Source organism: Lytechinus variegatus, chromosome 8, assembly GCF_018143015.1.
Source record: "Lytechinus variegatus isolate NC3 chromosome 8, Lvar_3.0, whole genome shotgun sequence".
NCBI lineage: Eukaryota > Metazoa > Echinodermata > Echinoidea > Temnopleuroida > Toxopneustidae > Lytechinus > Lytechinus variegatus.
In genome coordinates this window covers 20,524,823-20,546,533 of record NC_054747.1, presented here as the reverse complement: position 1 = coordinate 20,546,533, position 21,711 = coordinate 20,524,823, and the positions used below count along the sequence as shown (strand labels likewise).

Below are 21,711 nucleotides of genomic sequence, written 5' to 3'. Positions count from 1 at the left end.
TTTCAAATAGTAACCAAGTCTGGAGAAAGGATGTCTGCTTTACCCACGCGTTATTACAATGTTTTGTAGGGGTAGTAGTATTATTTAAAAAAAGACATATTTTTACTGGGTGAAACTTTGGAAATTTGGTCTTAGATTCGAAGTTTTTCAGTTACTTTTTTTAATAGCCGGGTCTGGAGGAAAGAGTACGTTTTAAAACTCGTGTTATTCCACGAGAATACGAATATAAGGTCTTATGTTAGAAGATTTTTTTTCGTAACTGTTTTAGGTCTGGAATAAAGACAACACTCTAAACCTCTTTTAAAACAGGTTCTGAGGTTGAAGGTTTGTTTGGTCTTAGACTTTGATTTTTTTTTAATTCTTACTTTTAGCGTTTTTTTAAAGAAAAAAATGGTCGGGCTGAAAGACTACGCTATATCCAGCATTAATAAGATAATGGGTTCGTTATACTGTTTTTAAACTGCTATTCATAATGTTTAAATAACAGGTAACCGGGTCTGGAGAAAAGACTACGCTTGATTCTCAATTTACTCTAGTGCATATATTCACAATATACACCGTATAAGTTGAAACAACAACAAAGACATTAATTCCACCAGTTTTAAATAACTGGGTCTGGAGAAAAGACTAAGCTCGATTCCCATTTTTTAAATTAAAAAAAAGATTCCCATTTTTTAAATAATAAAAACAATGAATGGAATGGAATGGAATTTTCCACATGAATATCATTATCGTATCTTAGTTTGGACTTATATTATAAATTTTGAAATAACTGGGTCAGGAAAAAGACTTTGGACTTATTAAAATTCTTGAAACAACCGGGTCTGAAAAAAAAGACTTTGGACTTATATCACAATTTTTTAAACAACCGGGTCTGGAAAAAAAGACTTTGGACTTTTATTATATTTTTTTAAACAACCGGGTCTGGAAAAAAGACTTTGGATTTATATTATAATTTTTGAAACAACCGGGTCTGGAAGAAAGACTTTGGACTTGTACTTTGATGTTTTATTAACCCGGTCTGAAAAAAAGACTTTGCACTTTTGTGCTATATGAACGCATTACTATAGGATTTAAGTTTAGAACGGATTCGACAAAAATCCCTTCAAATTTATTACATTTGTGGGTAAAGTCATTATTACATTTGTGGGCGATCAAAAATTATTACATTTGTGGGTAAAGTGTTATTACATTTGTGGGCGTTATTACATTTGTGGGTAAAGTGTTATTACATTTGTGGGCGTTATTACATTTGTGGGCGTTATTACATTTGTGGGTAAAGTGTTATTACATTTGTGGGCGTTATTACATTTGTGGGCGTTATTACATTTGTGGGTGCAACACCCCCCCCCCCCCCAGGATTGACGCCTCTGCACTGTTTATATGTAATCCGTCCAGAATGTATACTTTGAATTGTGATAATATAATTAATTCAAATTATATTCTGGAACCCTTATTTCTCAATTGTACATGTAACGGCAAAAAGTTCGATTTTCTTTTGTGCTTTCTTGTGTCATATGCTAAAACCGTTATGTGGACCTCTCTCATATCTCTTTCCCTCGCTTGCTATTCAGTGTCTGCATCTTCCATTTTCTCTGTTATTATTTCTCCATCTTCTCCCCCCCCCCCACCCCTTCTTCTCCTCACTGTTATAACCTTCTCCTTCCTCTCCATCCTCCTAATTCCTCCTCTTATTTGTCATCTTCTTTCTCGTCCTTTTGTTCCTTTTCCTCCTCCTCCTCCTCTTCTATTACCTTCCTTCTTCCTCTTTATCCTCCTTCCTCCTCCTGTTATTTGTCATCTTCTTTCTCGTCCTTTTGTTCCTTTTCCTCCTCCTCCTCTTCTTCTTGCCCTTCTCCTTATTATTCTTCTTTTCCTCCTTCTTCATATTCTTCTTTTCCTCCTACCTCTTTGTGGTATTCATCTCCTCATCTTTCTTCTTCTGCTCCTCCTCAATCTTCCCCTATCCCTCCTCTCACACATCTTTCTCATTATTCAGTACTAAAAAAACCTAAGCAGAAATAGATTAAAAGCAACTAATTCAGTAGTGTTGTGATGCCGTATTTATTCACGTCATCATTTGCCATTTTCATTTTGTACGAAATAACATATTAAGTCAGCGACAGTACTTTGACAATATCTTTTTTCTATGTACAAGTTCATTTACAATATAAAAAAATGAAACTGGCATTAAAAAATAAACTTCTGTAACAGTCATTTGTGTTCAACAAAAAGCAACAAGTTTGGCCTATAATTATATCAGTATAAATGTAATAAAAATGCAAGTTGAAACATAATTTAAAAGTCGATGGGAATTTTGCATTTTGTTAAGTTGTGGTTTACAGGTACTTGTATGTACGTGATGCATAAATTAAGGAAAAACAATGCAGAAAGTATTTCCACTACTAATCTAATAAGGATATCATGAAGGTTGCACAGAAGAGATTCTGCTTGAAGTTTATGCTTGTACATGTATAATGGTAACCTAACATTCGAGTTGGAAAGAATTAGGCAGAAAGGCATAAAAGATAAGCATGCCCTTAAATATGACCTTTTAACTCGTAATACCATTGTGAAAATAGAATTGTGACATCAAACATGAAACCATTCTCTTGAGTTAAACAACCATGTCATTGGCAATGAAATATTTCATCCATGTTTCTTCCAAATTTTGAGTACTGCTGTAAATGCATCTTAACAAATTACATGACATTAAATTTCATCATTAGTTTGTGACACAATCAAAAATTACAGGACATATCCACATCAAGTAAAAACAAACCAAGCATGAAAACTAAAAACTATTCGAAAAATAGATGTTATGAGCCTTCTTCACATAAAGAGAACTAAAAATTCATGAGTAGCCACATAGAATAAACAAAAAGAAGCATTAGACATAAATAAAAATGTATGTACCCTGTAGAACGACTTTGGCACAATATATTAGAGTATGTTCAATTTCATCAGTCGCATCAAAATGTTTTTAAAAGACTTGATCAGGGTCCCGTCGCATGTAAGTTACCATTATGGTACCTCTGCCATCCAAAGCTAACTATCATGAAATCCTTGATTCTGATTGGCCGATTAGCATTGTTACCATGGTGTTACCATTGGATGGCAAGGTTACTATAATAGTAAGTTTTATGCAACAGGGCCCAGGAAAAGAAATGTGATGGAAATTTGTCTTAAAAATATCTCCCTGACTGACGTATTGGACTGTGTGCGATGCAGGTCCACACACATATCAAAGGTGTTTCTGCATCAAACTTTTTATTTTCAAGGACGGGTTTCTCAGGATGGTCATCAATCTGACTCTAGGGAACTCCATAGGAACATGTGTTATAGAAATAACACATTCCTATGGGATATTTCCAAAGTTATGAGTAATGACAGTGTCGTGAAACTGACCCCTATCTTGAAGAAAGCTAAATGGGAACTTCTAGTTTTGGAAGAAGATTATAAATAATAACAATAATAATTGGATTTATGTCGTGCCAGCACTCTATAGGGTGCTCAAGGAGCTTTTCAAAAAATCTGAAAGGAAATAAAAACAAAAACTGAACCAAAATCTTTTGTTCAATGATGAGGATCATTTTTTGTTAATGAATTATTCAGCAATCATAACATTTAAAATTCATTCTACCAAACTTAAGTGAGTAATATCATCCTCTGTTACAATTTAAAAAGACAAAATACAAATATGACCTGAATTCTATGGAAATAAAAAAAAACAATTGGGAAGGTTTAATGCCAGTTAAGTCCTCTGTAAGAATGCACAAGTAAAATAAATAAATGATGTGTGCACAATCTCTTTGCACAAGATTTTTTTTTATAAATCGTAATTAGGGCACTTGTTTTGAAATTTTACTTTAAAAGTGGTGTGACCATTTTGTTTTGTGAATTCTAATTATGTTATCAAAGAGATATTGATGGACATGAAATGGACCTGCCCAATTTTCACTCAAAATTCATGCTTATCACTAGAATGCTTCCAAATTTAAATACATCTAAAAAGGATGAATAAGCAATCAGCGATGCTGTACAAAAAAAGTAATTTAACACTAGCATGTGTGACCCATTGAAGCTGTCCTTCAAAAAAAAAAACAGTGAAAAATTTGTCTGTTTATCTTTTTCTTCAAGCCATTTAAATAAATGGCTAGGAAACAGTAAATGTTATCCATTCAACTTTCTCGAAATCCTAGTACATAAAAATACTATAAAATTGTGTATTTGTACCCACAGCTGTGCCCACTGTGAACGATAACCTAGACTTTATAAATACATTTCTTTCAATATATGTATATCAAAGTACTGATTTAGAATGCATGATTTGTGACATCAGCAGCCGAATATTTCAAACAATATGAGCCTGTAACACAGAGCTCTGCAATTGATCAGAGAACAAAATTTTATGATTGATCATGTAGACTACAATCACTTGTGGAAATTAATCATAAGATTGATTAAAAAGTTTTGAATCACATAACCCAGGAAATTTTGTTGTGTTCAAGTCACAGGATTCAATTTTTTTCTTAGTGATTTTGTATACTCAAAGGCTCCATTGTGTTTAACTGTTTAATTTATCTAGCATATTGCTTGTGAATGGTGAGTTTAAGCCCATTCATCATGCCTTCCTTCATCTAAAATATTGTTTATGAGAAAAAAGAGCCCTTCCTTAATCTAGGGGATATCACACGAAAAAAATGACTTTCTAAATGAATGAGACATCACGTCACTTAAAATCTAACTGAAAGGTTTGGTACAAAAATTGTCATCAGTCAATTATTAGGAATTAGAAGGATGTAGGAGTAATGAGATTTTACAATATGAAGAACATGTGACATTTAGATGTCACATTAATGCAACATGTTAATATGTCACTTGAATGTCATATTGACATTCAGCATCAATATAACCCACTAGCATGTCACATCAATGCAATATATTAATGTGTCACTTGAAAGTCATTCATATGACACACAAATACATCTGATGAACATGTCACATTTATACATCACTTCACCATGTCACAATAATTTGTCAATATATTACACATTGATTTAAGTTATCAATTAAGATACAGAAATCAGGGCATTCATATCCACTACTGACTAAGAAATAAAACTTGGATAATAAGACTATTTAGTTCTGGTCATTGTAATTAAAGCCCATATTACAATATAATTTAGAAGTAATTTGGTCCATTATTGACATGATCCGATTGATATATTCTGCCTTTTCTATGGAATCTCAGCACATGATTTGGAATGAGCAATAAATAAATTCTAAATCTACAAAACTAACAAACTCTTCGTAGCAAAAGCATCTTAAGCATAGATGAAAAACCCCAATACCTCTTTCTGTATGGCAAGCACAAGACATTGATAATATACACTGTGATACTTGATAAGAACAGAGAGTGTAGACATCGACACATTCTTACAAAATTGAAAAAAAAAATCTTTTTCATTGTCATGAAAATTATCACCAATTTTGTAAGCTTTCACTTGCAAAGGTGAAAGCTTCGTCGTTGATAGCATAATTGCTGATGCAGCGCAACGAGATTCGGGGCAATCACCTCGACGTATAATTCCACTATAAAGACGACTACGCACCTTTACGATTGGTCTGTGACACGATTTAGGAATAAAAGTGTAAAATTTAATGCCAAAATTGAGACATGGGACATCTTGCTGTGTAAAGTCCTAAATCATGGTACGGATACCTCAGTTCAAATCTGACTAAGCTACAATCCTTATTAGAATAAATGCGAATTGGTTGTCCCATAGAATGCAGTTTAAAACATTTGTACAATTGGCTTCGATTTGTAACTAATTTGACCTTGACTGCTAATCAAAGTTTGCTACACATGTATCATCAACAAATTTGATATTGGCATTCTTTCAGTTCATTTGAACCTAAAATAAAATGAGACTTTTCATACAAATTTTCAGAAAATATGCAAAATGCATTTTGTTCCAAAATTTGGATCGTGGATCACTTAAGGTGTGCGGAGGCCTTTAATACCTGGTCATCCTGCATCAGTAACTATACCATCTAAGACCAAAGGTCTGATGAATCTTGCAGCCTCACAAGTGATTGCATAAAATAATGAAACATTTCATGGTATGCTACAAAAAACCTGTTCTGTCACCACGCCCATCAAATAAACCATATTCAGTGATACAAAGATGTTGAAAAATGTCTAGTAAGGAAAAGTTATGGTAATATACTTTACGTTTCTGATTAATTATTCAATGTTTGTTTTAAAAAAAGCCAGGAAACACTAAAAGTAAACTTGAGGTTTGATGTTAAAGGCCCAATTTTTTTTTCAAAAAAAAATTCTGAAATCAAACACAACTCTGCCATGGAAGAATCAAATCGCGTGATTTCATTAGCGAACAACATGTATTATGAGGGCCAAATTGACAATAAAGTTGCTGTTTTGCAGCAGATTTAATTTCCGTCCCCTGTGTGGGTCTTTTTTTTGGGGGGGAGGGGCAGATAAGCTGTGTCTAAAGGACCTTCCTGTTATAAAAAGAAAAGAATTCTTTGGAAATCTCTTTACTTTGGAATTCATTTCAGAAGAAAAAGTTTTGTTACATGTACATAAAAAAGTAATTTACGGTTAAAAGGCAAAGATTACGATTTGGAATCATCACCACAGCAAATACAGGGTTCCCACAGAAATTTGAAAACAGGATTCCATGACTTAGTGTGACGTCCCGGGAGTTATGTAAAATTTGGGATGTCACAAAACTGGAAAAAAAATAGAAATCATGAACACCAATTATAATGGCAGAGTGTGATCAGAGAGTTGCGAGACATGATGGGAAAGCTGCCATAGCCAAGAGGAAAATTCAATTCCATGACTTCACAAATTGGCAAATTCCCTGACTTTCCATGACAATTTTTTTCAGGATTTTCCATGACTGTGAGAACCCTGAAATATGAGGAAACACATAGTTTGAAACTGATTGGCAGGCTTTACATCTTGCTTTCTTTAAAACGTGAAAAAACGTCATGTTTTTTCCTTACTTTCAGGATAAACTTCAAACAAGCCTGTTTGCCTTTTGTGGTCTGTTAAATAATTTTTTGGTCACTACGACTGCATCATTTCAATAATCAAGGAGATAGACCATAAAAACACAAGAAAATATGTGACATTCAAAGGATGTGTCATTCAACAAAATGCTTATCAAAAGTGAAACCTTGTTGGCAGGACAGGCTGCATGAAAATTACTTAAAAGGTATTTAGAACTTACATCGAAAAAACTAAAATTGTCATACTATATGGTATAATCCTCTCACACAGTGATTGTGATATCGCATTTCCATTTTGACATATCATAGAACATTTTGAAACATAAACTTTTCATGCAGGTTTCTGGCTAATTACACATACATGTTTCAACAAAATGGACCTGGATAGTAAGTTACAGTCTTACATTGTGTGATTTTGTTAAAACAGAAAATTACGGATCAAAAATATTCTTGATGCAAATTATTTTTCAGTGAAAAACTTGCTTTAAAAAAGATATAAAAGTGGCAGAATCATATAGAAAAAACTTATAAAAACAAATGAAATGACTAAAATCCATTCTTAATATTACTAACATTAATTTCATGAAACTATGCACACAAGCATTTTCAAACTGATAAAAACTGTTGTGTATAAATGAGCAGCTTAAGGTCTATTCCTCAGGAGCAAAATAAATTCTCAGGTTTTCCCCTGAATAAAAAAAATGACTTGCTTGAATACAGGTCATGTGACTTGATAAAGTCATGTGACAGAACAAGGGTGCATGCAAATGCATGGTATTAGAATACATTCTGATTATCAGAAAAGCAGCAATATTTTTAATGGCATAAAATAATTTTAAGATATTTCTTTTTTGAGGGGAGGGGATCATAAATAAAGGATCAGTTCAAGAAAAATCTACCACAAACCTACAACAGTAATTTCATGATTATGAATGAACACTTGGGAGAGCAATCTTTGCAGCTTATTACCTACTGGAAATATATATTTCTCAAGTTTTAACATAGGTTAACTGAAACTTACCACAATGAGCATTGCGCTGTTTATAGCAATTCTATTTCCTTCCTTAAACCGTTTTAAAGCCATTTCGGATTGGTTTTTGAAAAAACAGATAGAAAAAAGACAAATTTTTGTTATTTGGATTTATCCATAGTTATTTAAGACCCCTGTTACATCTGAAAGTTTCCTACCCGAGAGCCGACCGAGTCCACTTGCAACCTTGACTGGATTATTGGTGGATTAGCTTCACGAACGGACCGAACCCCGAAATGTGGTCTGTTTACATCACAGCGTTCATTCCCTCCCCTATCGGTACAGTTTCGAGCGGTATCTGATTGCTGACACCAAAGGGTGCTCTCGATCTAGGCTCTGAATAATTTGCGCGCGCTAATTGAAGTTGTTTACATTTCTTTACACTGATGATCCCAGCAGTCGTTGAAGATATAATCGACTTGAAAAGGATACGTTTAATATGCTTCCTTCTTTCCAGTCAAATCAAAAGACTTTATTAATCACAATTCACATGTCGCATGCCGCAAAACATTCGAAGAACGACGGGGCTGGGGAGGGGATAGCGCGCGCTATGACGTAATTTGACAGCTGGCGAACGGACCGAGATAGGTTCGAAAGCTTGTGTGCGTTTACATCTACGAATTGGTGGACCGGGGCCGGCCCGATACCTACCCGAGACTACCTCTGGATGTGGTCTCGGGTAGGTTCGCTAATAGGTGGCCCGAGGTAGGTTTGGGATGTTTACATCTGATTTCTTTCTGACCCGAAGTAGGCCCCAGGCCGGCCCGAGGTAGGGAATCTCTCAGATGTAACAGGGGTCTAAGATAATGGCTACAAAACAGCATTTTTTCCACTGTGCTAGACATAGAGATTTTTTTTTGCATTTACCAAGATAGTTCACTTCAAGTTTTAGCTTGGAAGCAAACTGATAATGGCCTGAACCAAGATCCATATGCCAGTTTGGTCTTATCTTTCAGAGAGTTAAAGGCAATACGGTGTCTTATAAGTGCAGACTTGTGACCAAAGTGATTACTTGAACATAATACCTAAATTTTGTACTAACAAAATTGATCTCTCCCTTGGTTTTACATTTATTGCAGAATTTAAAAAGACTATTTCATTTATTATTTCTTTTTTTTGGCAAAAAGGGATTTTGCTGAATACACTGATCTTTAGGACATACATGTAAGCTTTCAGACTTCACATTCCAAAGAAACATAATGGACATAAGACACAATATACTATAGCTTATATAGGAGCAGTGGTGCTGTGATCTTGATTACAAAAACATGATATCCACAAATATCCATTAAAGATAAATTAATCATCATTTTCGGGTCCCTTAGAAAGAACCTACAGCAGAAGTTCCCCTCGTAAGTGACTGAGAAGAATGAACGCTTTCACAGAAGTCTTGTAGAATAAACCACAACTGAAGTTGAATACTTGGAAATTGTAAGATGATGGATAATTTGTGTTTTATCACTGATATGTACCGGTTCATTTCCTGGACAATATTAGGGACGAGGACATCAGGAGATAACATATTACAAACACAATATGTGAGGAAGCTTAAAAAAACACCTGAGGTGGTTTGTGCAAATATACTGTATGCCACAAAATCACTTTCCAGTCCAGGCTTACAGAAAAAAAGGAGACCACCAGGACATTCCCATTCCAGATGGAGAGACCAAGTCAGACAAGATGTGGGACTCCCTCTAGTGGATGCTGAAGACCTAGCCCAGGGTAGAACTGAATGGAAAAGGATCTCCCGTAGGAGAGCATAGGGACACGCCGTCCTATTCACCATAGTCAGTAAGTCAAGTCATATAATAAAGGACTAGATGATAAAACTCGAGGATATACTGGTGTGAGATTATGGCAGTTCTTGTTACATGTGATAAACTCCCATATATGACATCGAACGTGACATTGGTTTCTTGAGTTTCTCCAAACTTTGTGATATGGTAGGGTGATGGCCTGAGACACAGCATTAATCCATATTTGCCCTCCCATACCCAGGAGAAAAATGAGGACAAAGGGCCCATTTCATAATAGGATTTACAATCATGGTTGTGTAGACATTATGATAAGTACTGTGGTCACAGGGCTAAGCTGCAAAATCAAAATCAATGTTTCCCAACACAGTTTCTTTAAGAAACTGGCCCTACTTAGATGTTGAACTCCATTGCACCAATTACTCGTCATACACACACCAATGATGGGCAAATCCTTAGAATATTCCAAAGGGAGTGGAGAGGGTGCATGTTGTACATGAATTAAGCAATTACCAGGGCCAAGTATACACTGAATACATCAAGTAATCACATGGCGATGCCATTTTTACCTAATGTACTTGCTGACAACTAAATGTACATAAGGAACTTTTCATGAATATGAGGCCCCAATATTTGTAAAGCGCCAAGTGACAGTAAAAAGCATGAAGTTGTCATGACCGTTGGTTTCTCTTCCAAAGTTTGAGAATGATAGCTAAAACACTTCCTTGTCAATGAATTCATCCAGGCAGATTGAAGAATACTCTGTTACCACGGTGACTCAGAATACATATGTCAAAACTCTTGACAACATGGCTTCTTCGGTATATCTCCCTCTCTATGTCTTTGATCCCTGTAATAAAGTCCATTTCTCTCAGACGATGGCTTCATCCAACAAACTATCAATCCACCATCCCCGAATCACTACCCAGTTCTAAATTGGTGGAGAGGTCATCGTCTTCATCGTCATCGTGGAGACTGTCCCCGCCGCTCGCTCCTAAGTTGTCAAGCGACGAGACCGATGACGGCGACCGTTGCCTGACACCAAGCATTGGTGACATGCTGTCGGAGGATAGATGTCTTACACTGTCTAATGCGCTGCTAGAGAGGGCAGCAGACGCCTCATCATCCACTGTAAAGGAAATAGATAAAAAATTATAGTCAATGCATAAGCTCCTTTGAAATGCAGGCTAAGAGGCTTGGAGAATACAGTCCGACCTCTCTTATCCGGACGCACACTTGCCGAGATTTTTTTTTTTAATCTATTACCGGTACATGTACATGAGGAAATAAGATTTCAATCTAAACTCAATCCTATACGTAAGCTCACTTTGATTACATATATATTTCCCAACATAGTCACCCTACACCAAACATATTTTTCATGAAATTATCTCACCCAAATCACCAAAAGAACTTGAGGAATGATACTTTCCAGTTAATCAGGGCGCAGTGCAAACATTTCATCACGTTTCTCTTTTTGCTTCGCGGGAAAAACAACACATGTCTTGCTAGCTAACTTTAGGCCTCAATACGGACAGCGCCATCTATCATGTTTGAGCCTACAGTCAGTGTAACAATGGCTGACATTGCGAAGCTGCGATACCCGCCGCGATGATCTTATTTTAAAACTTGGTTTCATCGAGCCATTCTCTTTCTTTCGAGGTATGTTCAATGTATACCTCAGTCATTTTAGCAGGTAAATTATCCAAGAGTTTTGGCCATCGATCGATTTCATTTCCATTAAAACACTGCCTATAATTTGCACTGACTCTGCAGTGAATATTGTCTTTACCGTAATAAGATATAAGATACAAGCCCACTACAATAGTGTAGCTACAGCCGGTGGCCTGGGGAGGCAGCGCAGCTGCGTGTATTAAATATTGGGTCTCCCAGATCCAGATAAATATCCGGATTGGTGCTGGTCCCAACGTGTCCGGATAAGGGAGGTCGGACTGTATTTGGTTCCATGTTTTGTTTTTGTAGTTTTGTAAGTCAAGATTTTACAGTGAATGAAATGATTTGTCAGTAAAATCCATCCCTTATCGAAATTAACTGAACCCCATAAAATGTGATCCAAAGTCCTTTGGAAGCACATACGGAGGTTCTATCATAATATGTATTATTATTATTGCTATGCAATCAAATTGATCAGCAGTGACCAGGTCCCTCAAAAAGGACATTTAGCCTTCGATCCTCTGGTTGCCAGCTTACAAGCATTGATGCTTTCTTAGCAGTTTGTACTGGCCACAGAGAAACACTGTTAGAGGCCCTGTTGCAAGCGATGCCTAATGTCACAATAAAACAATATTGACATTTTGGATCAATGTTTGGCATCACAATCCAAAAGATGAGACTAAGTCTAACATTAGCGCTCTGGTCACGTCTTTCGGATGGTGACGTAAAAGGTCGGTCCCAGACGTAAATAATCATATCTGATTGATACACGTCTGACAAAACTCAAAATACACACACACGCTCTGATAGCACAAACAACGTTTACATTTCTGAGCAGGTAAAATATCACCACCACCAGTGTAATCTCTGTAATAAAGAATTAACTTACAGCTTCTCCTGTCCAATGCATTAGTCCCACCTGCTGTCGACTGTGTTACTGTTGTCGTCTGACCAAGTTGGGCTAGCGACTGGGGCCAGAATCGTTGAGTTGATGGTCTGTTCTGACTCTTTGGTTTCTTGTTCTTCGTGGCAGCTTCGGGATTACTGGCATCTAACATCGGCTGTAAGATCCGCCTTCTTGCATTGATGAACCTGGAAAATGTGAGAAAAAAATAATGTAATACTTTCATGGAAAAATCTGGCAAACATGAACAAACTTGCATAGAGTTGTAATGCTATTCAATTATGATGTAAGCAGTTCATAAAGTGAAGTAAGAATGGTGTATTTACAGGGGTCTGACATACAAATGGCATATTATTTCATGAAATTGCCTGATAGTGTCTACAAACATTTAAGTCAAAGAAAATGATTGAAAACTTCATTGGAAAAACCCATTAATCATGGGAATAAACATTCAGATTTCTAGCAAAGCTAGGACTACAAGTCATAAAATGAAATAAGTTCCAACTTCTTGCTTGGGTATAATTATAGATGTACTGAATAAATTAATCTTTCTATATATACTGTCCTATCATTCGCTGATAACAATATATGAAATTAACATGAAAATCTCTATTTCAGAAACCTGGCAATGCAAGCATTCTTTTATAAAACATACAAAAAGAAAGAAGACAGGAAAATAAATCAAATTATCTCAACATGCCAAGTACTTTCAGAAGTAGGTTGTTTTAATGAAATAAAACCTACCAAATAAAGATTCATTCTAATATGTTCTGTCAAGCAAGTGAAATAATTTCATTTACCATTAATTATTGTCTTGTAAATTAAATTTTAGGGGATATAATCATCTTTATATTGACTTAATCACTTATCAACCCTTTGCAAGTTGTCAACGTAACTTACCAATTATTAACTTGTAACATAGTAAGGTTGGTTTGAGCTGCTATCATTCTCTTTTCATCTTCACTGGGATACGGATGCTGTAAGGTAATCAAAATATAACTTGTCATACGATGATTACAAGAGATAATGCCATAAAGATTACCAGACTTGTGGGAAACTAAAACAAAAGTAGTACAAGGATTTAATGACAGAAGATGTGAAGAAAAAAAGTATTTTATTAATCAAAGTAATAAAGTAATTATGTCATGAAACTTAGGAATATGTTCATAAGTTAATAAGTTAATTTTCACATTCGTACATAAAAGATGTCAAAGACATCCTTACAATAGAAAATCACAAAACATCAGCATTGTACAAACTTGACAAAATACAATACAACAAATATAATGTATCTAGAATGTGGGGGGGGGGGGGCAACAAAGGTCAAAAGACCTATCAAAGCTGCTCCCAGACCCATATGGTTAAAAAGATCAATATAACAACATAATATGACAACGTTCTTGTCAATGGTAATTACTCTTAGAGTTGGGATAGGGTAATAATAACATTATCATGTCATGTCAGGGCCCACTGGGAGAACAGTTTTCAGAACTGAAGTGGCTACCAAGGGTAAAATATAACATATTATAATTATAATTACTTTTAGGCTCAGCAGCAATAAGAATCAAGGCTAACAAAGTACATACAATTGATGGGGAAATTATCTTTATAATTAATTTGAAATAACTGGGTCCAAGATCTTAAAGGGGAAGTTCACCCTGAAGAAAACTTTGTTGTAAAAATAGCAGAAAAAATAGTAAAAAATATTGGTGAAGGTTTGAGGAAAATCCGTTAAAGAGTCAGAAAGTTATTAGAGTTCAAAGTTTTGGATTTGTGACGTCATAAACGAGCAGCTGCCCCATGTGTTATGTAATATAAAATGCATGAATTTCAAATTTTGCATGGTTCCTGATGACTTAATTTTGTTTTCTATTCATGATCGGGTGTGAAATGATTTGTCTATTGATATACATAAGGTACAGTGAAAAACCATTTTTAATTTTCTGAGAAAATGAAATTTCATTTTTTACCATTGGCTATGTAGGAATGCTGCTCGCATATGACGTCACAAATCAAATAATTGAAATTCTAATAACTTTTTAATTATTTGATGAATTTTTCTCAAACCTTCGGCAATATTTTTTATTATTTTTTCTGCTATTTTTACAATAAACTTTTTGTCAGGGTGAACTTCCCCTTTAAATAGATCAATATTCTTCTGTCCCATAGACTTTATGTGGCAGCGGTGGGATGTTTTTCACTGGTAGGACCTCTTCAGTCTATTTTTAAAAGAAATTACAATTGGACAGCAATGGAATACCTTTATTTTGAAGCTTGCCCCAGTCAAAATGTTGCATAAATATGACAATTATTCAAAAAAGTCCCTTTATTGTTTTTGTTTTGTTTTCTTAACTATTTTTTGCCAGACATTTTTTTACTTCAAGCCCCTTTTTTTACACACAGCCAAAAGCAGGATGTTTTTATTTCTAAAGGGGTAGAATGTATAAAATGTTCAGGAAAACATACAAGCTCCAGAGTGAATCAACCAAGAGTTTTACAAGAGTGTTATTTGTATTGTTCCATTTCTTAGTGAAGATCTGAGGGGGTTCAAATTAACCACCGCTCTCCCCCCCCCCCCCAAAAAAATTTCAGATGTAAGAGCGCTAACTTACCACTATGTGTTGGAACAGCCATGACCTCATGACGGTGGTTGCATGCTTCGGTAGCACCCCTCGTTTGGGCTTCCTCTTGTTGAGCAGGTCGTTGACCTCGGCAGCATCTGCCATCGCGACCCTGAGATCCCCTTGGCTGAGAGAGAGCATGCTGGGAGGTTGCTGTTGACCCGGACTCTGACCCTGATGTGAGATGCCGATCTGTGAAAGAGGAGTAGAACCATGTATGATCGGTACCACGTGTTGTTGTTGTTGCTGCTGTTGCTGCTGAGGAGGTTCAGACTTCTTCTTGTGGTGGTGGTGGTGGGCATTGTTGCCTGGAATGGACTACAAGAAGGAAAACAACCAAGTTGCCTAGAGGATCTACTGTAGAGGGCTTTCGCATCATAAGAGTGTCATCAAGGTGCAGTCCACCTACAGCATTCCTTCAGGAATTTCAGCTCGGGAGAGCTTAACATGATATATAATGTGGATTTAACTGTTTTGTGAAAAAGTAAATGAAACTTTGTTGTGAGTTTCTTATTTTACATCAAATTTTGATGAAATTTTCAGCATTATGCTAGTTTGATTTTTCTCTATTGATTCAAATAAACATTTTCCTGGGGTGGATATGACCTTTAAAGACCCTCTAAGACATCACTCTACATTAGAAATTACACATTTAGCATGTGTACCAATTAACAGGTGCAGTCAAGCATCCAAAGCAGTATCCAATTTTGTGACCGAGGGTTGTAATGGTCTAATGGTTAAGACTCTCGTCTTTCAATCTGAGGGACATGGGTTCGATTCACAACCATGGCGTCGCGTGGTTTCCTTCAGCAAGAAATTTACCTGCATTGTGCTACACTCAGCCCAGGTGAGATGAATGGGTACTCCATAAGAATAAATTCCCCAAATGCCGGCTATAGCCGGGTAATAATTATAACATTGTAATGCGCAGATTACTATATACATGAAGAAATTGGGCAATATAAATGTACAATTATTATTATTAATGCTATTCATATTCAACGTATCACCTCAAGAGGTAAAATCATTTTTTGCCCCATCCTGGCCGACAGTAACCAGAACAGGCTAAGGAATGTCTGGTTGACACTTCACAGCATAACATAGTGCAAGTATTTTCCGTGCATTTCATACCATCTTGGTCCTGTTTCATATGCACATTTTCTAAAACAAGATTAATTATAGGTCAATCAGATTGGAAGGTTTCAGTAGCTTTCAACTGCTACTGCAAATTTGTTATTAGATTAATTTTTATGAAATGAGCCCTTTAGTCTCCGCCAATTATAGACTACCCCAATAAACTCTCAGTTATACTTGCTTATATAGCGCTTTACACTTCTCAAGTCTCCAAGCACCCTAAAATAAATGCAGCATTATTAGCAGAGCTGTTGTTAAATAGTCGAGTGTTTTTCAAGGAATAAATTCCTGCAAGGTCTCTATTCACCTCACCAGGGTTGAGTGCAGCATCATATTAATGAATTTCTTGCTGAATGAAATGAAGGTCTGGAGTATGATATGAACCAGTACACAAAAAGGCCTCCATCAGGCAGATTCTCATAATAGGTTTCAATTGTACTCTGGTACAAAAACCTATAGGTAGGATTATGCAGATATATTGTATTATCACAATTCCTTTTTAGCATCCTTTGCAAAAATGCATATTTAATTAGATTTTTCTTTAAAGTATGCAATGAAATAAGTGTAAATACATGTATGTACACAAATCTGCAAAGTCCATGGTTTTGACCCATGATATAATTGAAACGGGTCGTGTGGTCTAGTGATTAGAGCATAACACTCATGATCCCGAGTTCTCATCCCTGCTCTTCCATCGTCTCCACTTTGATAAATAGAGGGTAATTCCTGTGGTCTATAGGGTCAGTTACTCAGCCTGTTTAACCTGACATAAATTGTTTATTATGTCACTGGTAATACTAGCTTGGTGTTATACAAGCAGAAACCTGTGCAGTAGAGTTCCTTAGCGAGTTACCACAACAGAAACCTCTTTCGTTAATGTGATCCATAGAGTCTTAACTCACCTGAGTTAATAATCCCTGTGGTGTCACAACACCCTGTGGTATAACTGGAGTGTAGACGACCTGACCCGCAGAGTTGACTACCGTAGCTGCCTGATACTGCAGGGGGAAAGACATAAGATAATTGTGCCATGCCCTGAATAACCAGCAAACTAAAACAAATACTTCACATTTACATATTAGAGATATTGGAACGAACGAAAGTAATTTAAAAACTATACAATAGTGTATGGGAGGCCAGTGTAATGAGTAGAAGAGTGGTTTTGAGAAGTGATATATTGTAACTTGATAAATGAGGTGAGCTGCCCAACTTTGAAGCCATTGAATGTGCTCTAATTAAGTAACAGGATGGCCATTGCAGTAATCTAAATGGGATAGAACTAGAGAACGAAGTGCTTTATCACAGGCTGATTGAGCAATATATCTTCTAATTCAAGAAACGTTCCTTACATGAAAAGTTACAGTAGTACTTAATTCTTTTTTTTATTCAATTCATTTTTATTAACCTTATAAAGATATTCAAATTCAATGTAAAATAACAATTAAATGCATAAATGTAGCAACACATATAAATATACATTCACATAAAAAAATCAACATATGGTAAAAGGCAACCAAAAAATCAAAATCATGCAGGCAGGTGCCCCTTTACAAGTATTGTACTGAACACTAATAATTCAATTTAAAGCATTATCATATAAGAAAAATTGTCCATCATTGCTATTTAGTGAATTTCAAGGGCTACTTTTCTGCAACAAGCGATTATGCTGTAAAAGCTTTTCTCATTATTCTACTTTTTCATTTTCTGAACTTTGATATTTTTTCTGGCTAATCTTGGGGTGACTATTGAAGATATCATAGCCCCAAAGTATCCAATTTGGGGAATCTTGGGGCGATTAAGGATTTTGTGAGGGTAACACTCCCTATCGCCCTCACATATTTCCGACGCTGATTACTATTCCATAAAATAGAGCTAAGGTTTTATTCAAGAGGGTACTTACTTGATTTGCCGGTGAATGTGTTCCATGCTGTAATATAACAGGTTGGCTGTTTGGTGTTGAGGTGGGATGGTTCTGGATCTAAAAAAAAATGAAGAAAAGGGGAGAAGGAATAAAATAAAAGATTTATTGCAATAGAAAAGGCAATTGGAAAAATGACAATCCATATAATGGATTTAATAATCAATTAACATGTAAGCTAAGCACAGCCTTTCACTGATAATACAAATAATCATAATAATGTACAAAATTTATAAAGCGCTTTATACAGAAGTTTCAAAGTGCTATTAGCAAAGAAAATAAGAATATACAAGCAAGCTAGGGGAAGAATAAGAAAGAATACGAGAGTGAAAACATCATTACAATTTATTAATTGGACATAAGAATATAGAAATAATCAGAAAATATACATTTTGAATAAAAAAGAGTTGATACATGTATGCATATAAATTCAAATAATCCTGACTTGTGATGTACTACTTAGAAGCTATTGACAATTCACATGGGTCCTATACAATAACCTAATACACAATACATGTAACCTCAAATCTTACAGGAATTATGAGACCTATGTTAATCATTCAAATAAGAACACGTAGTAGTATGACAACAGCTCGCGTATTCGTCACATTACAGTTAAGGATAGGGAATGTTTGTAAAGAACACATACCTGATTATGTTCCGTGGGCGGTGGTTCTAGATCTAAGAGATCTCCGTTGGATAAGTACTGACTATCAAACTGAGTGGCTTCTCCTCTAAAAAATGAAAAAAGAAAAGAAATAGTCAGCGGTTACAAGTATAAGATATTAAACAGGAGATACCTAGTTAAGCTCTGACTTGAGTGGGGAATTGCATGCTAAATTCAAGTTGACTGAAATAAATACAGTAACTTTAAGAAACACAAAGGAATTTCATGAAAATCATAAACAAATATATAGAATTTTGTGAATAGTTATAGGCAAATAAGCCCTTTGGAATATTCAAATCTCTCATTTCTTTCATAATGTATGAAAGATGGAACATGTTATTATTTCACTGATGTACATAAAGAATATCTCCAATTGAAATAAAAAAAAGTTTCATTGAAGACCCATCAAAGGACTTTCATTCGATGTTGGGACTTATGTTTAGTTTGGAATTGAATGTAAATTTCTATCAACATCGGGCTTTCAGGTATGGTTAATTACACACTAGGGAAATGAATTGACCCTTATTCTCACCTCAGATCTAAAATTAAGGTTGAACTATGAACAGCAATCTATGACAAATATCTAAAATAGTACAAGTTCAATTTATCAGTTCACTAGACACTCAATTCATTTATCTCTGTCAGGAAATAATAAACAAAATTGTTTCATCCACTATTAAATGCATGAGAAAAAGAGCAAAGTAAACATTAGAAAACAAACAATATACACAAACATTTGATAATGATGTTTCAAACTTTCCATAATCTAAACACAGAGTTAGACAGTGGTCTAACTTAAGCTGGTCTTCAGAAGTAAGGCAACTGTAACACTCTCATGAAGTAAGAGGCAAGTTTCTCTACTTTTGACAAAGTTGATCGATATCCCTTTAAACTTACCGTTCATCTCTCAATAAATTCTCGCTATGCATCTTGCTCTTCAAACAAGTTATATATCTATGACAGAAGTCTTTACAAAGTTCATTGACCTTCTCCAGCTCAAGCAGGTGTATTCTTAGTACTTGGATTGCTTTGATCATCTAAAAGATATAAGAAATAACATTCATACAATTATACAAATTATGAGCAATAAATGGGTGCTATTCTGATAATGAAACCTAGGTTTAACCACAGTCTAACCTGGGATTTTTAACCATAATTCTATGGAATGCTGGACATCATAATATTTCTTCCATATTGTGGCAACTATTCATTAATTCATCCGATTCATTGTGTTTTAGTGTTTTCTTATTCTTCCTATTTCATGGCTCAAATAATTGTTGACAACTCTTTCCAACAGGATAGGAATAATCTTTAATTGGTGAATTAGTTGACAAATGGCACTCCATAAAAGTGTGGTGTATTAAACTTAACCCAGGTACTACATATGCTGTACATATAGATGACCTTGTCCAGGGAAAAAAATTAAGGCCTGCATATGATCAAACAAACATTAGAATATACCCATTTACCTTTGTAATGAAAGATTATGTTTTTATAGAATTGTCATTTGGAGAATGGTTTGAAAATCCATCATCATCTTATAAAGTACAAGCAAAGTACATTGTATACATTATGAATACAACATTCTAAAAATGTTGCAGAATATAGACAAAGCTGAAAAAATTTCCCTGAATTGTTTTCACCATTTGTGCCAACCCAATTCAATGATCAATAATGGCTGAGTGAGTCACTTCAACCACAATACTCACTAATGTATCAATTTCTGTGTCTTCAATAAAGAATGTGCTGCCCTCTCTCTTCAGCCTGTTGACAAACTCCTCGATGTCGACATCGAAGCTCGCCGACGTCGGTGGGTCAGGTGACTGGGTGGCCTGTTCACACTTCTCAAATAATAATGCCATGAGTGGGAACAGAGGGTGTCTAGAGATAAAGAAAAAATAATGCCTTTGTTAAAGTTGGAGCAAGCTGTGTGTGCCTTAAAATAGGAGTGCCTTGAGCACCTACATGTAACAAGGTGATACATGCGCTATATAAATCCTATATTATAATTACATTGTACCATCAAAATGGATATGATGCGAAAGATGCAAAAAGAAAATGTGTTAAATTGCATAAATTTATCAATTTTACACCAAACACTACTTCCACCAGGTGCCCATCAAAGTAAACTATCCACACATTGTTTGTCTTGTTTATATAAATCCTTCTCAGGAATGGAATGAGCTGAAAATTTCAGGATATAATCTTTGTCTGTAGCTTTCTGATATTCAAAAACACATTTGTAAAGTAAGAACTTAAAAGTCTCTCACACCTATTTTTTAATGAAAAATAGAAACATTAATGATAGAGGGTACTGTACTTCAATTCTTACAGCTGAAAAACCATCAATGACCACTACACTTTTTTTATTTGAATATCAGAAGATACTCAAGCCACAGACTTCACCTCAGAGCACTTCTGTAAAATTTTCATCCTTTTTGTACATGCGACCTGCATTTACTTCATAAACTGATCAATTCATGATCATTTGACAGCATCACAGACTGTACCAGAAATCAGAGACAGACAATTTCATGAAGGTCTGACATACATGGGTCAGACATACATATTTTAAGGAATTGCCCATCAGTGACCCTTACTGGTTTAGACATACTTTAAAGTGAAGTACATGTATACTCTGGTATTATATTAGTAATAATCATAGTTTTTTGAAGCAATATTGGAGGCCTTGTATAGCTATAGAGAGTACTCACTGATATACTGCTCGCTTATCTTTCTCTAACTGGACCTGCAGTTCTTCTGCTTCTTCGGGAGTAAGGTTCCCAACCGATTCCGTGCCTGCCTTGAGGATGCTAGCAGGTACTGTCCTAGTCCCGGCAGGACGATGCTTACTCTCCGACTCTTCGCCGCTAGACTGCTGCATCCTGATTGGTCAGGTTGCACTGGCCTAAAATTAAGAAATGAAATAAACAATAATTATAATAACAAGATCAATGCAGCCACT

At 35.5% G+C, this 21,711-nt stretch overlaps 1 protein-coding gene across 2 annotated transcripts in view; it reads right to left on the bottom strand.

Moving 5' to 3' along the window:
* Positions 1-7,037: 7,037 nt before the first annotated feature.
* Positions 7,038-21,711, bottom strand: part of LOC121420134 (homeobox protein PKNOX1-like) — a 37,691-nt gene continuing 23,017 nt past the window's right edge. Inside the window, exons 2-11 of one of the 2 annotated variants that reach the window (XM_041614670.1) lie at positions 21,461-21,654; positions 20,456-20,627; positions 19,644-19,783; positions 18,729-18,813; positions 18,062-18,139; positions 17,064-17,159; positions 15,019-15,345; positions 13,307-13,383; positions 12,392-12,594; positions 7,038-10,957 (exon numbers count right to left, since the gene is read on the bottom strand). In XM_041614670.1, the coding sequence (XP_041470604.1) occupies positions 10,728-10,957; positions 12,392-12,594; positions 13,307-13,383; positions 15,019-15,345; positions 17,064-17,159; positions 18,062-18,139; positions 18,729-18,813; positions 19,644-19,783; positions 20,456-20,627; positions 21,461-21,630 (1,578 nt within the window). In that variant the 5' untranslated portion in view covers positions 21,631-21,654 and the 3' untranslated portion in view covers positions 7,038-10,727. Of the gene's footprint in view, positions 10,958-12,391; positions 12,595-13,306; positions 13,384-15,018; positions 15,346-17,063; positions 17,160-18,061; positions 18,140-18,728; positions 18,814-19,643; positions 19,784-20,455; positions 20,628-21,460; positions 21,655-21,711 lie in introns of those variants that run through there. The other variant, XM_041614672.1, reaches the window with a different exon arrangement.